Consider the following 16169-nt stretch of genomic DNA (forward strand, 5'->3'; position numbering starts at 1 on the left):
ACACCAATCCTCTGCAAACCATAAAACACCTCATCTCCATTATATCTTACACCATGGTTTCATCATGCGTTTTTGGTGATGTCACTCAAGTAACCATGTCACACAAAGCAGTTCTCTTATCACTGACCACATCTCTTACCTGCAGCTGAAATCTTACTGTCATCCTGAGCTGCACAATGCTATATTCACACACCTCAGGAATAACACCACTACCATATTTTTTTTGATGTAAGCCTATGCGAGATTGCATGTGTGTGAATGTGTTACAGACAGGCTTACTTTGGGCGGTCTCTCAAGCTAATGCAGCATATTAGAAACAGCAGGAGAGAGCAAAGGCCACAGACTACACACACACACAGAGCATTTGTTTTCCATTATCTGACATACAGAGAACCCTCTGTCCAAATCAATGAAGAAAAATCAGCCTGTCTATCAATCTTTCTCACATGCAAACCAGCAAAAACACACAGTAATGCTTGGATCTCTTAGACTAAACATGGATCACAGACTTCATTCCAGATGCCACAGTACAAAAGCCAGTGAGAAACAAGTTTTAATTTGTATTTCCCTTTATTTATTTAATTCCACATAAAAATACATCAAAATTGTCCTTTTGGACATATGGGTTTCAATGGTAAAACAAACAAAAAATATATTTCAATTTATTATTTGTTCTATTTATTTAAAATGGCAACAAAAAAAAAAACTTTCTAAACTTCAATCATCTCAAAAAATCTTTGGATAGTGCGTTGGTGAAGAAATACCCTGACAGGTCTGAAAAATCTTCAAAAATCGAATACATATAAAGACTGAATAAATCAGTTTTTTTTTCTTTCCAGACAGGCACGATCAGAACAATTTTCCAATTCATTGAATGTGGATATTAGATTTAAGCAGATATTTAGTTATTGGAAAATGTGCAGCTGCTTCATTCATTGGTTTCAAACTGTCTTTTCACAGATCACGGGCAACCGTCTGATTCATAGATTGTCAAACTCGGGAGTCGTTCAGACATTCAGAATTGATTACTATGCATTTCATTGCTTTGCTGGATATTGGGTTTGATTGTGCCTCTGTTCAGTATTCAAGTGACATTACAGGATTATGAGAATATTAGGAGTATCATAAGAGCACAGTTGGCTCATCTCTTAAGGATTCCCTTCTTGAAGCAGCATTTGGTCCAGTAAACAGAGTCTGACTGGTGTATAACCTGTAAAATAAGGTTCTTCTTCAAGGCAGGAGGTGTTGAGCTCACGACTCATGCAATGCAGCGTGTCCCACAATGATCAAGTTAAAGGTCAAGGACCTTGAACCCAGGAGACAATGATGACACACAGGCTCAGCACTCCCACAACCAGGCCAATGACCAACAGAAACACTGCCTAGAAAAGAGGAAAGGTGGAAAAGATGCTTATGGAAAGAAAACTAAAGAAAGCAACATAATAATCAACATTTCAAGGGTAAAAAAAATAAACTTTACGTTACAAAAACATGTAAAGTCAGACATAATTTACACTACCGCTCAAAAGTTTGGGGTCATTTCGTTTTTTTTATAATGTTACAAAAGATTTCCATTCCAAATAAATGCTGTTCTTTTGAACTTTCTATTCATGAACGAATCCTGAAAAATCATTGTTTTCACAAAAAAATTAAGGTCTGGTTTCACAGACAGGACTTAGATTAAGCCAGGATTAGGCCTTTTAGGGCATTTAGGTGGCTTTTATAAACATGCCTAAGAAAATAGCATTAATGGTCTGCATCTTGAGACAAAACAATGGCACAGACATATAAAAAGATTAAAACAAAGAGCAGTTATTTAAAATTGTAGTAATAGTATATATTTTTGATCAAATAAATGCAGCCATGGTAAGCATAAGAAAATCTTACCAACTCCAAACTTTTGAACAGTAGAGTAATACAAATGGGTAAAATTCCCTCAGAACTAACAGTCTAGTGCAAAGCAACTCATGCATGATGCATCATGTAGTACTGAATGTATGCAAGACTTTATATACCCCTGCTGAATTGAGAGATCTGATTGGCTCAGAGCTGATTCTCAAATAAAACATTCCCGGATACACAAACAGCAAACATGTGGAGGTCGTAGAGCCTGGAATCACACATGAAAAGGTATGCAGACACACACGCAAACAATAAACATTAGGGCTGGGTAAAAAATATCGATTTCTCGATATTGGTCGATTCTCATTTTTACGAACCGATATCGATTCTCAAATCTCAAGAATCGATTAGTCATCCTGTTTTCATTTGATGAATGAATCAATGGAACATTGTAGCGCGCATCCCATCCAATAAATCGCAATAATCTTTGTGGTTTGTTACTATTGATACTAAAAGTCTCAAATTACGTCCATTTTCTTACGAAATTCAAAAACATAAATTTATCGTTTTGGTGCTGTAGCGTGAGATCGCTCTGGCTCAGCTCAGCTCAAGAGAAGCAGCAGCGCGGAGCTATGGAAGCAAATAAGAGACATAACTATTTGAAATTTAACAGCCACTGAATACTTAGTTTTGAAATATTTTATTTTGAAAAACCTTTATCTGAATTTATTTGCTCTGAATTCACCCCATTGAAATTATTTTACTTTGGAAACCATGTATCTGAATTTCTTTGTTTTGTTTAAAAACTTGAATTTCGATTTTAATTTTTTTCAATGCTCATAAATTCAGATTTAAAAAAATCAACTTACAGAATTTCAGATAAAATAGATTCAGGTTGATCAAATTCGACTGCTCAAATTCAGATCTCAAATTCGACTGCTCAAATTCAGATCGAAAAATTCAAGTTAAATATTCACATGGTAACATCCGGGCAACCCAGGATAGGAAAAACAGCTGAGCCTGTGTGGAGACAGAGCGTATTTAAGCCACGCCCAAAGCGGGGCGAAACAATCCAACCGTCTCCATTGACTTTGCATTGCGAGAGGCTGCCTCCTTATAATAACATATAACAAAAGACAGAAAAATGCATAAAAGCTGCTGTGTGACAAGGTGTTCAGCAAATAAGCTAAAAAAACCCACAACAGAAATACAGTTTTATAAGCTTCCGAACCGGTAAAGCCAGCCTTTAAGGAGACAAAAGTAGATAGGCTTCAGGCAATAAGACGTGAAGCATCAGCAGGAAGAATGGGTACATTTAATATATCTCCTCTTCTCAGGTTCACATAGGCTGGTGAAATAAGCAATCGACATGGTTAAAATTATGATTTTTTTTTTTTTTTTACAATATCATGTCGCGTTCCAGTGCTATATGGGGAGGCTGGGCGTAGTTCTCTCAGAGTAGTTCGAGAAATAGTTGCGCTCTTTCTCAATTTATCCACTTTTATGTCCTGAAAAACAAACCGTTTTTGGGGTCGACAGCGTATAAAAAATAATTTCTGGGTTATTTTGCTTGTTTGCTGTACACCTTGTCTCACAACAGCTTTTAGACATTGTTTTGTTTTTTGTGTCATAAATGACAAGGAGGCAGCCTCTCGCAATGCAAATCAATAGAGACGGTTGGATTGCTTTCCCCCCGGTGTGGGCGTGGCCTATCCTGGGTTGCCCGGATGTTACCATGTGAATATTTAACTTGAATTTTTCGATCTGAATTTGAGCAGTCGAATTTGAGATCTGAATTTGAGCAGTTGAATTTGAGATCTGAATTTAAGCAGTTGAATTTGATCAACCTGAATCTATTTTATCTGAAATTCTGTAAGTTGATTTTTTTTTTGTATCTGAATTTTTGAGCATTGAAAAATATTAAAATCGATATTCAGGTTTTTAAACAAAACAAATAAACAAATAAATTCAGATACATGGTTTCCAAAGTAAAATAATTTCAAAGGGGTGAATTCAGAGGAAATAAATTCAGATAAATGTTTTTCAAAATAAAATATTTCAAAACTAAGTATTCAGTTGCTGTTAAATTTCAAATAGTTATGTCTCTTATTTGCTTCCATAGGAGCGCACATGATCTCTGTTCTGCCTTAATAATGCCAGTTACAGCGCGAAATAAACATGAATGAACATCTGAAAGTGTGTTAAAAGATAGAGTACAACTTATCGAAATCCGTATCATGTCACATGGAATCGCTCAATCAGTGTTTCAACCGTGGAAAGATGTCAGTAAAACAACTTGTAAAGTAAAACCATATGTGACCATAAACTCGTTAGTCAGCTAGAAAAATTAACTCTAAAGAGGAGCATTTTGCTAAATATATGCACCATATTACATATTCGTTATCATTTTTAATGTTCTTCGATATTTAATGCATGTTTGAATAAATCTGGCAAGTTTTTATGACAGCCACCATTTAAATGTTTATATTTCATATAACGTTATTATTATAAAAATAAATAAAAGTGTAATTTAAGTGTTTGTATAGCTACAAATCAGTTAATTTTTACCTTCAATATTATAGTAGGCTAATGAAGCCTAGTAGGCTACAACTGACTCCCATAGTTTACAGCATTAGTTAAGAGATTTGTTTTCCTTGTGAACATTTGCCATGTATTGTACCTAATATCCAAAATAATCAATATTGAACCGAATCGGAATCGAATTGCAAGCTTGTGAATCGAAATCGAATCGAATTGTGAAATCTGTGTCAATACCCAGCCCTAATAAACATACCCGTTTAACTGTTGAGCAGTGAATTTAACAGTCAAGCACATACAGAGCGCGTATGGACAAACACTCACCGACCACACCAAAGACATTCCTGATGTCAGGGACGAAAATAGCAAGCAGCAGCACAAGAGTGAGGATGAAAATACAGGACAGTGAATGAGAGCGCCAGGAGAACTCACTCTCTCTCTTGCATAACATCAACAACGCTTTACGTGCCTGAGAGAAAGAAAGGGAGGTTATGTTTTCTGAATTTCTTCTTTAAATAGTTCACAGTCTGGTGTTTGACTTACTGGGAAGTGAATGAGCGGCACAGTGAGAAGAACGGCCAATAGAATCGCGAGACGCACTGACATCACCAAAACATCACGAGGTAGATAGGTGTCGTATCCTAGCAACAGCTCTGATTCCACATGTGCTGCGGATAAAGAATGTTAGATCAGATTAATCAATTTATCTTCGTCATTAACAGATTAATCCAAAGAGTACTGAACTGAAACAGTAAATATTATAATCCAGGGGTCTACCTAGAGACAAAAACACTAACCAAACACACCTAATGCAGCTAATCATGGGCTTTATTCATATTGGAATATTAGAATACTAATTAGTATACACTGGCTCTCATCAAATTTTTAAAGATACTTTGTGAAACCGTAAAACAACTTTTCAAATATTAGTGTTTCAGTAGTAGTGTGTCTGAATCTTCGGCCTCACTGCCAAGGGGATCATGTTTACTCCAGTTGTTAATGTGCATTTGCAGTCTGAATTGAATGTGAAATAAAAAGAAAGATGGTTTACTGCAAAATAATGGCAAGGAAATCATTCTATCGAGTTGTCTTAACTGTATGCACACAAAAGCAAACACACACAGTGAAGTACTATTAATGTACAAATAACTCTTACGAACCTGTTCTTTTTAGTGAATCAAAAAACATACAGTACAACCAGTCTGATTCATGAGCAAATGACACTTGACTGATTCAAAATTATGTGTAGTGTAGTTTAGGTTTGTTAAACTTAAACCAGTGTATGGTTTGCTCATATTGCAACAGTTGAATTTGAGATTTTTGGTCATTTAAATTTATTTTATTTTAAGACACTGCATTCAGTAAGTCTAGTTATCATCTCCAAATTAAAAATTGTAATTTCACATTGGTTGGATAAATAATAAATAATGGTCAGGGTCTGACATTACTTCCAGCTCTTTTGTGACACTAAAAATGTCACTTCAAGCGTTGCATTGTGCAATACAGTAGAGAGATGAAGCTAAACTCTGCATGAAGGTCGATCTCCAAGAGCAGGATTAACACACAAAACAAACACTGAGGATCTTGTTGTGCAGCTTGAGCAATGTTCTTACTATAGAAGGTGAGGTATCCAAAAAGAGCAGAGATCAGATACACCACGAAACTAAGAGAGATGCTGACATTTGTCACATTCTGCATTCTCCGTTTTGTGGGTCTGAAAAACACACATATTCACACCATAAGGCAACAACAGACTATATATGTGGCAGATGCTCAGAAAGAACTGAGTGAACTGACCTGTGTAACTCGCAGTAAATGGGTAAAACCGCCGTATGGCACAGGAAGGAGAAAGCCATTGTTGGGACAGCATAAGCACTCTGCAATGCGCACACACACAGTCATTTCTCACCCTCCTGATGTGTGTGCGGTTATGCTATAATATTACAACTAATATTTGGGTTTCTAATAGTCCTGGAAGGCGGCCTTTAAATCAAAACATAGCTCTCCTTTCTCAGGAAAACACACACACTCACCTTACTAGAGATCGCAAACAGTTGTGGGGTGCACTCGGAGGTATTTAAGCTCTACGGATAGAAAAACAAAATGTGAACTTGAAGATTAGAATGAAATCAGGACGGGAACAGAATGAAAAACTACTTTCTGATATTTATATTACAGTATCTGTAGCTGAATATCAGGAAGTAAAGGTTTGACCTCTGGCTCAAGAGGGTCAAAGGTCACATCCCTTATTAAAACAATTAGGGATACACGTACAACCCAGAAGCGCTGGTCAGTTACACTACGTGAAATCTCGAGGCCCACAGAGAAGGAAATGAAGTGTTGAATAAAGTCGTTATTTTTGTTTGTTTTTTTGTGCACAAAGTATTCTCGTCGCTTGATAAACTTAAGATAGAGCCACTGTAGTCACTTGGACTATTTTTCACGATGTATTTAACCTTTCTGGGCCGGTAAGTTTCGATCCCTTAGAAGCCTATGGAGGAGTGATCCAGCTCTCAGATTTAATCAAAAATATCTTAATTTGTGTTCCGAAGATGAACGAAAGTCTTGGAACAACATGAGGGTGAGTAATTACTGATAGAATTTTCATTTTGGTGTGAACTAACCCTTTAAGGAAGCCCATATCCGCTACATAAGAAAAAAAAGCATGCTTTGGTAAATTTGTATACGACATAACTCGAAATCGTGGCACACCAAGACATATTTATGATGAAAGTCAAAATTGTGATAAATCTCAATTATACGTTTAAAAAGTCCAAATTATGAGAAAGTCCAAATTATGACTTTCATAATTTTAACTTGTCATAGTCATGGCCTTTTAATCTAATAATTATGACTTAGTATATGTCTTATGTCAAAATGTGATAAGTTAAAGTATGTAAATTTCAACTTTTATGTCAACATTCTTTTTTATCTCAGAAATATTTAGTATGACTTGTATCATAATTTCAACATTGTGTGGCAGAAATGGGTTTCCATACTTTAGCCTGTCTGTTGTAATGAAAATTAAGGTTTTAGATGGGTCACACTGAAGTCTATTATTCTGCAGCTGCCCAAGTTGTGTTTTGGGTATTAATTTGGGGTGTATTAGGCAAGGGCATGTGTGTGTGGTCTTTACCAGGCTCATAGTGGAGTTCAATGGTAGTGGACAGGGAATGGACCATTTTTTCACTACCACCTGTGAGAGAGATGAAAACATCAACATGAAAAAAGATAGAGAGACAGACAGTTAAATAGAGTGACTCAACTCACCACCACGGTAAAGAACAACATGAAGATGAATGCAAGACTGCTGGTGTATCCCAGGAAACCTGAAGAGAAGACAGAAACCAAAGATATGCATTCTATCACACACAAACAATATTGAGAAAAACAAACCCTGATGATACTCACCAATCTTTGGAAGTAGAGCCAATGGCAACACTACAATTACAGTGACTAAAATCAGTAGGATAACGCCATTCTCAAACCACTTTCTATGGAGGACAGAAAAGAAATGCATGACAAAATGACACCAAGTGAAGATGATGCACACACATTTAAAGATTTTGGTCTCGGGAATATTTGTCTCATTTTATTAAGAAGTCTCGTATGCTCATTTATTTAAACAAAAATAGAATAAAACAGTAATATTGGATATAATTCTAATATTTGCTGCACAAGAAACATTTCCTCTTACTATTCCTACTCTTATTGTTATTGTCACAGTTAAAACAGCTGTGCTGCTTAATATTTTTACAAGTTCAATAGAACAGCATTTATTTGAAATAGAAATTTTCCTAACATCTTTTGTCACTTGATCAATTTAATACATCCTTACTAAATACAAGTATTAATTTGATAGATAAGATTAATAATCCTGGTTTCCACAGAAATATGGAGAAAAAAAAAGTAAAAGTATGTGTATTGATGCATTGCCAATATTAAAAGGAGTACTTTAAAACAAAAAAATATATGATTGAGAACTGAGAGACTGAATCTTTAACAGGTTGGTGTTTATGAGAGATCTCCAGTGGTTCTCTTTTAAAAACAGGGAGGTACTAGACAGCCCAGCTGATCCGCTTGCAAAAATGAAGATAAATTACTCCACTGAAAGAATAATGTTATTTTACAGTAAATGACTACAGTTTCAAGTGTGTATACTGTGGCCGGGTTGTGATTTTTGCTCCTCCCAGAGAGAGAGTGGTAATGTTTGTGTGTGTCTGGGTCTGGTCACAGTAATTGTGCTGGCGAAGGGAATCTTGGGCAGGCACGACTCTCATTGGGCAGAACACATGTGCAAGATTTACGTGAACGGACCTGTAATGCAAACCAGCTGTGTGGGGACGGGGCACAGTCAAACCACAGCTCAGAACAGCGGCTAATAAAATAATGACCGTTACATTCTTACTCAGGAAAACTTTCTCTTTTGGAAACTCGCTTAAAGGCAGAGGATCGAGAGAAAGAGTGTTTATCTGCCAGTAAGTGAATGATCCTGTGTGAAAGTGTCCCTTTCTATCTCTCTTCCTGAATGGTGTTTCTATTTTGTCTCTCCCTGTGGATTTTTCTGTGGATTCAGCCAGATTCTGTTTTAGTATGAATTCTAACACACTGAATTCAGATGTAAATCATATTTGTTCTGATAAACCATATACCATTCAAAAGTTTGGGGTGCTTCTTAACATTTTAATATTAATAGTAGTTTAAACTGAAACTGAACTGAAAAGGACACTGTAAACAAGACATTTTGTTGGTTGTTTGGTTTCTACTTTTTGCTATGCTCATTTTAAACATTTAGTATGATCTGATTAGCTAATATAGTTTCTTCAATAAGCATTTCAATTTCAGTGAGAACAGAAAAAAAAATGTATTCACACTGGAAACTTGCATTGCACATTATTAGAAGGGGTGTGAGGGTGTGGTAAGGCCAGCATATATTTATTTACCCAGAACTCTCTGTGCTCATGAAGCCGGTGATGGCTGCAGGCATTTCAGACTTCAAGATGAACAAGTAGCTGGACATGGCTAAAGAAAGAGAAGGACAGCACATTATAAATACATGCTATACAACACCTCCTACATGCACTATAACAGCTCATAATGCAATCTCACGCACGCGCACAAATCCACTCAGAAAAGCCAAACCATTCCACAGACAGACACAGCCTTTGTAAAACCCAGCACAGTGCTGAGGTCAACATACTCTGAACTAACACTAACAGCCACAAATTCATATCACATGGTCATATATACACACAGAGATACATGGTGATATACACAGATTAAACCTGACTGCAGCCAAACATTTGTTCTCACACAATCAGACACTTGCTGCCATTCTAAAGACAATGTAAAAGTGAGATGAAATGACTGTTAAGTCATTATGGTAGATTAATAAGACAGTCTGTTTTACTGCTACTAAACACCACATAACACACAGAATACTCACTACAGTTCACAGTGAGTAGTGAGCAGTGCGGAGTGAAAGACAGAAAGAAAGAGAAGAAACAGAGTTTTATTTTCTATATTCACTTTACACCATTCTTTAGTACAGCTGTTGTTCAGAGGTGAACCTGCTATGCTAACTTCTTAGGCAATACATATCCTCCAAAAGTCGGAAACATAGCCGGCCAAAAGTCATATCCTCCCAATAAAACGTGTTCAAACTGAGAGAGAGAGGAAAAGAGAAAGAGACAGCAGACTCTCTGCCTCTGGGGTACCAGGTTAACATTTAGTAATATGATTTTATTTATATGAACTATATTAAGTAATATAATTTAACCGTCTAAATAAAAAGTGAAAGTGAAAAGCTCACCGCCAATGTTCTGAATGAGAATAGTACAGGCCACCAGAATCTGCACAAAACATAAGAAAAACTTGTTTTAAAGGAGTAACAAGGCATATTTCACATCTATGGTGAATTCAATTATGATGAGCACTTGGATAATGACAATGATGAGTTATTTATTCATATAACAAAATGAAACATTGTAGTGCATTACTCCAAATTAAAAGCAGGCAATCTTCAGACAAAGACAAAATCAAATAAATAGAGCAAGGTATTAGTTCTGTGATATTAACCAACCTTGCCAGGTCTGTTGAAGGCTTTCTCTCCAAGCGCTTCATAAGAGTTGATGCCTAACATACATAAACATATGCAATAGTGATCGGTTAAAATGTACAATCGTGAAAGACCATTTCAGATTTTTGATCTGATGTACAGCTTGTGAGGAGTTATAGTCACAGATTATGTAAGGTAAACAGGAGTGAGTAGGGTAAAGAAGAGGTCAAAAGTGAGAGTTGATATTACCTGTCTTGTCACAGAGGAGCAGCAGGAGATGGATAGAATAAACAGCCAAACTGGAGACCACGAGCAACAGAATACTGTGAAGAACACATGCAGAGTTGAAAAAACACCTGATCTTCAAGCTCAAAGGATTGTTCATTGTACGTGCCTTACTGCAACTGCACTTTTTGCTTAAAAAAGGGATGCATGCATCACATTTTCTGTGGTAATCAACATTATACCACAAATGTTGTCAACAAAGCTGAACTGTGAACACTGTGTGCGTTGCGTGTACCTGAATCCTATAATGCCCGTATTGGCCATGGCATACGAGAGACCCAGGATGCCACTACCCATGATAGCATTCATCAGATTAAAGGCAGAAGACATGAAGGATGCACCTCTAACCTGAACATCCTGTGAGGAAGAAAAATGCATCAGACATTAAACATGACAAAAATGCATCAGAAATTAAACATGAAGCTCACACTGGAATAAACTGAGGCTAATTTAATCCTAGACTTTAGGCAAGAGACAAAGCATGCATTGCATAATGAATGTCATTATTGTCTGCTTACACACTGCATTACTGAAAGCACAAAGGGAAGCGAAATCTTTGCAAGCAAAGACAATAAAATTGCATAAGATCAGCATGTGATGTGAAAATGACTAAAATGTGAAATACACATACTCTATCCATTTCAAGCACAGCTTTATAAAACTAGTACAGCATTGTGGATGTGAAGTTTAGACTGGATTTGGAAGCACTTTGTACATTTTATACTGTGCTAAAAAAATGAAGCTTATTATTATCTAAATTAATATTGACCCATCAAAAAGAGTCTTAATTTTAAACATTCTATCAGACAAAGAATGCTTTAAGTGCTAAAAAAAAATTGTCATCTTAATGTGCAGTTTAAAATTTTGGGAAGCAGCTAATACTAAGAACTTTTACATCATTTTAATAATAAAAAGAATAAATGATGGTAACAGGGTTGACACAACATGGGGACAACCTCAATTCTGTTTTAATATATTATTATGTCCTCTAAAGTCTAAAAATCAAATAATAAATACACAATATGTCACATGATTATGTCACAATTAATGATGTCACAATTACGAGACAAAAGGTCAATTATGAAAAACATGGGATAAAAAGTCAAAAATGTACATAAAATGTGGGAAATGTGAGATTCTATATCATAACTATGATATGAAAAGGTGACATTTTGAGATAAGCCACAATGCCATAAATAGTAGAGATGTTATGTTATGGCTGTGATTTGTCCCATAATTTCACTTAGAATCTAATATTTCCCACCTCTTATATAATAATTGTTGTGTGGTGGAAAATGGCTTCCATACATAAACAAGGATAATACACAAATTGTTTATATTTCCTAGTTTAAATAAGCATATCATAAAACAGTAAACGTATACATTAAACACACATTATATAAACATTGTAATTCTTAGTCATTATTTACACATGTTCATGAGGGACAGAAAATACATCCCTTTCGTTCTTCTTGTTCTGGTTCTTCTTATTTTTATTATTTATGTAACTGAGCAATGACTGGCTGTGGTTTAACGTTACCTGGATTAAAAGCGGTCTGCACTCCTCTCCGATGGGCTCATACTCGCTCCGCGTCTGCGCGCTGTAGTTTGCGCCGCTTTTCCCCATGTCCCACCGTGTAGTGTCTCTTTACTCTTCTGCACTGACCGAAAGCCGGCCATTCGCTTTTAGACACCGCTGGGTCCGTCAGTACATGTGCCCAGCTCTCACACCACCGGCTTCACAGAAACACAAGCAAACGTAAACATCCCTGTTCACGTGATTATTGACGACCAGTCACATGTCTTTTTATAATGCACGTCACAGACCAATCACCTCTAGCACAGCCAAAGTCTCGGTCGCTCAGTAATGACGTACACTCAATGTAAAGCGTGTTCGCATGGCAGCTGTCTGGAGAGGGTGAGCTGTTACAGTTTATTGTGTTTATCATATTAAACTTAAGGTTATTTGTTGAATTACACGGTTTAAGCTATGTGGCTAAATAGATAATCTTTTAGTTTATTATCAGGCGTAGATAACAGTCTGCTGCTAGAAACGGGGATTTATATAGACTGTTGTTAGCTGTAGTCTATGCATTCACGAAAAGGTTGCAAATTATTTTTTCTTTTCTTTTTTCATTAAACTTTTATACAGGCATGACCTTTCTCTCTCCCTCTCATGACCAACAGATCTGGCAGACTTTTGTTCCTTGTGCAGAAACATCACAGTTGTATCTCTCTGCCTCAGAATTTAAACCAGTTTGCAAGAATTTCCCTCCAGTTTTCCACTGCGGTCCATTATCAGAAAGCCATGCCTGACCAACCCCAGACATCAACTGATCTGGGGCTCTACAAACCCCCTCCCACAGTCCGAGGAATGACAGAACTGGACCGGGCTGCTTTCAGTCAGACAGTCAGCGTTCCTGCCATACGGATACCAACCAACGTTCTCAACAAATTGGTGAAGAGTTTGAAGAAAGTGGCACTACAGAGGCCAGGACTCAAACGGGTCGTGGATGAACACAAAGAAGATGGTAATACAGATTGTAGTAATGGAGAACATCGGCTGATGCTATTGGATCCGAACAGCATTACATTTACAGATTCGTTCGGCAGTGAGGAGGCAGAAGCTCTGAAAGCGTATGGGGTGCCTCAGGAGATCCAGAGATACGAACTGAAACTCACCTATGAGAACCTTAAGAGTGAAGAGATTCTGCGAGCTGTACTTCCTGAAGGACAGGATGTGACGTCAGGATTTAGCAGAGTGGGCCACATCGCCCACATGAACCTGAGAGACCACCAGCTCCCCTACAAAAAACTGATTGGTAAGAAGAGATAATAAATGAACCAAGAAATCACCTTAAAGGGATAGTTCACCCAAAGATTCTGTCATTAATTACTCACCTTCATGTTGTTCCAAACCCGTACGACTTTCGTTCATCTTCTGAACACAAATGAAGATCTTTCTGATGAAGTCTGAGAGCTTTCTGTCTCTCCATAGACAGCTATACAAATGATACTTTGACACTTCAAAAAGTTCATAAGGAGATCGTAAAACTAATCCATATGAATTGTGCAGTTTAGTCCAAATGTTCTGAAGAGAATCAATCACTTTATATGATGAACAAATTGAATGTAGGCTTTTATTCACATATATACACATTGATCAGCGAACATAAACAGAAGCTCAACCAAACCTGCTTGATGCACAAGAACATAACCTCTTGCGGGAGCTCAAACGTGCTGCATAACACGAGAAAGAACCTCATTGGTTCTTGCACGTCAAGCGAACATACTTGAGCTTTCGTTTACCACAACTGATGTGTGAATGTTTATATATGAATAAAAGCCTAAATTTAATCTGTTCATCATATGAAGCGATTGTCTCTTCAGAAAATCTGGACTAAACTGCTCAATTCATATGGATTAGTTTTACAATCTCTTTATAAACTTTTTGAAGCGTCAAAGTGTCAGTTGCATAGCTGTCAATGGAGGGACCGAAAGCTCTCAGATTTCTTCAAAAAGATCTTCATTTGTGTTCCGAAGAGGAACGAAAGTCTTACGGGTTTGGAACAACATGATGGTGAGTAATTACTAATTAATGACAGAATGTTCATTTTTGGGTGAACTATCATTCTGAACCTGTAGTGTTTTTGTCCATACAATGATAATCTGTGTGGTCCAATTTAGTTTGGTCCAAACATTCGAATATATATATATATATATATATATATATTGAATTAGCTTTTATTTTTTATTTTTAGTTTAATTTTTAGTAATTTTCTTAGATGCCATTGTCATTTTTGTTAGTTTTTTAAAAAAATTGTTTTTAGTATTGAGTTATTTTCAGTTAATTTTAGTGCTTCAACTTCAAACTATTTCAGTTAGTTGCCAAGGCACTACAATTTCTAATTTTCATTGTTTTTTTCATATAATAATATATAGCTTTATTTCAATTATATTTTTAGTTTTAGTTAATAATAATCCTGCTTTGGAGCGACATGAAGGTGAGTAAATTATGACGGAATTTTCATTTTTGGGTGAACTATCCCTTGAAGTTTAAATCTGTCTTGTCTTTTCAAGACTGTTGTGGCTGAGATTTGATTCTGCAATCTGCAATAATGATTCTATTTGATTCTACAGTAATGAGCAATCATGAAATCATTTGCCAAGCTGTTTTGCCACCAACAGACTTTGTGTTTTGTTCCAGGTCAAGTAATCATAGATAAGAACCCCGGCATTACCTGCGTGGTCAACAAGACCAACACCATTGATTCCACTTACAGGAACTTCCAAATGGAGGTTTTGGCAGGCGAGAGTAACATGGTGGCAAAGGTGAGTTCACCTAATATATGGATTCAGCATAAACATGATTTATTAAAGATACATCTGACTAATCTACCTTTTTTTTTCCCTCTCAGGTACGGGAGAATGGTGTATTTTACGAGTTTGATTTCTCTCGAGTGTACTGGAACCCTCGACTGAGCACCGAACACGAGCGCATCGTTGCCCTCCTTCAGCGTGGCGATACTGTAGTAGACGTTTTCGCCGGGGTCGGTCCGTTCGCGATCCCAGCGGCCCGTCGAGGCAGCGAGGTCCTTGCCAACGACTTGAACCCGGATTCCTTCCGTTGGCTCCAGCACAATGCTAAGCTCAACAAGGTCGACCGAAAGATAACCTCATTTAACATGGATGGACGGGACTTCATCCGGGGGCCGGTCCGGGAGCGCCTGCCTGCTCTAATGAAGGGATCACAAAAGATTCACGTGGTGATGAATCTCCCCGCACTGGCTCTCGAGTTCCTTGATGCTTTCAGAGGTCTGCTGGGTCCGGAGCCAGACCAGAGTCTGTCCCGCCAGGATGACAACCTGCCTCGGGTGCATTGCTACGGGTTCTCCAAGGAAGATGATGCTCAGAGGGATGTAGTGGAGCGGGCAGAGGCGAGTTTAAAGATTTCCCTGCAAGGACAGTGTTCTGTACACCTGGTGAGGAATGTGGCACCTAATAAGGAGATGATGTGTGTGAGTTTTACCCTGCCGAGAGGGGTCCTGTACCGCACACACACCCAAGACAGAGGTAAGAGACTATCAAACTCACTAGTGACATTTGGCAGCAGTATTAAAACATGAAATAAAGACATACACACCATGCTGTAGTGGTGGCGGGTCATTTCTGCTGTACTAAAATGTCTCTTTTCCTCCATAGACAGTTCAGAGGAGCCGTGTCCCAAGAAACAGAAGTGTGAGGATTTGACAGACTGAATAAACTCAGTGTTTGTGTTAATTTGCCTGTCAAAATGGTTTGTATTTAGTTTTTTGTTCTTTTAATTTTTTTAAAATAAATTATCATTCCATGTCGGGTGAATGCTGTTGCATTTCTTTGAGACGATCACGCAACCAACATTGACAAATCATTTTTTGTGTGTTTATTTAACTAAAGCAGCATTACA

General features: G+C 37.2%; 2 protein-coding genes across 4 annotated transcripts; one reads left to right on the top strand and one right to left on the bottom strand.

Moving 5' to 3' along the window:
* Positions 1–681: 681 nt before the first annotated feature.
* Positions 682–12507, bottom strand: slc38a6 (solute carrier family 38 member 6). 2 transcript variants are annotated; one of them, XM_056233133.1, is made up of 16 exons: positions 12264–12505; positions 10959–11080; positions 10688–10761; positions 10463–10515; positions 10193–10232; positions 9324–9402; positions 7792–7874; positions 7651–7709; positions 7517–7576; positions 6414–6464; positions 6178–6257; positions 5994–6094; positions 4924–5048; positions 4705–4849; positions 2016–2110; positions 682–1382 (listed from the first exon to the last, which is right to left on the bottom strand). In XM_056233133.1, the coding sequence occupies exons 1-16, from the start codon at positions 12348–12350 to the stop codon at positions 1299–1301; spliced, it is 1338 nt and encodes a 445-aa protein (XP_056089108.1). In that variant the 5' UTR covers positions 12351–12505; the 3' UTR covers positions 682–1298. The 2 variants fall into 2 exon arrangements, with proteins under 2 accessions (XP_056089108.1, XP_056089110.1); XM_056233135.1 differs by lacking the exon at positions 2016–2110 and having other exon boundaries at positions 4813–4849; positions 12264–12507.
* A 70-nt stretch (positions 12508–12577) lies between these two features.
* trmt5 (tRNA methyltransferase 5) lies at positions 12578–16084 on the top strand. Of its 2 annotated transcripts, none has more exons than XM_056233129.1 (5): positions 12578–12641; positions 12911–13545; positions 14931–15055; positions 15142–15796; positions 15926–16084. In XM_056233129.1, the coding sequence occupies exons 1-5, from the start codon at positions 12622–12624 to the stop codon at positions 15979–15981; spliced, it is 1491 nt and encodes a 496-aa protein (XP_056089104.1). In that variant the 5' UTR covers positions 12578–12621; the 3' UTR covers positions 15982–16084. The 2 variants fall into 2 exon arrangements, with proteins under 2 accessions (XP_056089104.1, XP_056089105.1); XM_056233130.1 differs by having other exon boundaries at positions 12609–12641; positions 12876–13545.
* The last annotated feature ends 85 nt before the right edge of the window (positions 16085–16169 follow it).

This window comes from Rhinichthys klamathensis, unplaced genomic scaffold (genome assembly GCF_029890125.1).
Source record: "Rhinichthys klamathensis goyatoka isolate OS25496 unplaced genomic scaffold, OSU_Roscu_1.1 h1tg000360l_1, whole genome shotgun sequence".
Lineage (NCBI taxonomy): Eukaryota > Metazoa > Chordata > Actinopteri > Cypriniformes > Leuciscidae > Rhinichthys > Rhinichthys klamathensis.

Excerpts from the sequence above, each read along its gene's own strand:
- trmt5 (XM_056233129.1), top strand. The coding sequence starts at position 12,622 with ATGGCAGCTGTCTGGAGAGG. Across the intron at positions 12,642-12,910 it reads ATGGCAGCTGTCTGGAGAGG|ATCTGGCAGACTTTTGTTCC; the intron begins GTGAGCTGTTAC and ends CATGACCAACAG. Across the intron at positions 15,056-15,141 it reads AGAGTAACATGGTGGCAAAG|GTACGGGAGAATGGTGTATT; the intron begins GTGAGTTCACCT and ends TTTCCCTCTCAG.
- slc38a6 (XM_056233133.1), bottom strand. The coding sequence starts at position 12,350 with ATGGGGAAAAGCGGCGCAAACTACAGCGCGCAGACGCGGAGCGAGTAT. Across the intron at positions 10,233-10,462 it reads CCTTCAACAGACCTGGCAAG|ATTCTGGTGGCCTGTACTAT; the intron begins GTTGGTTAATAT and ends TGTTTTGTGCAG. Across the intron at positions 5,049-5,993 it reads TGGATACCTCACCTTCTATA|CACATGTGGAATCAGAGCTG; the intron begins GTAAGAACATTG and ends CTTTATCCGCAG.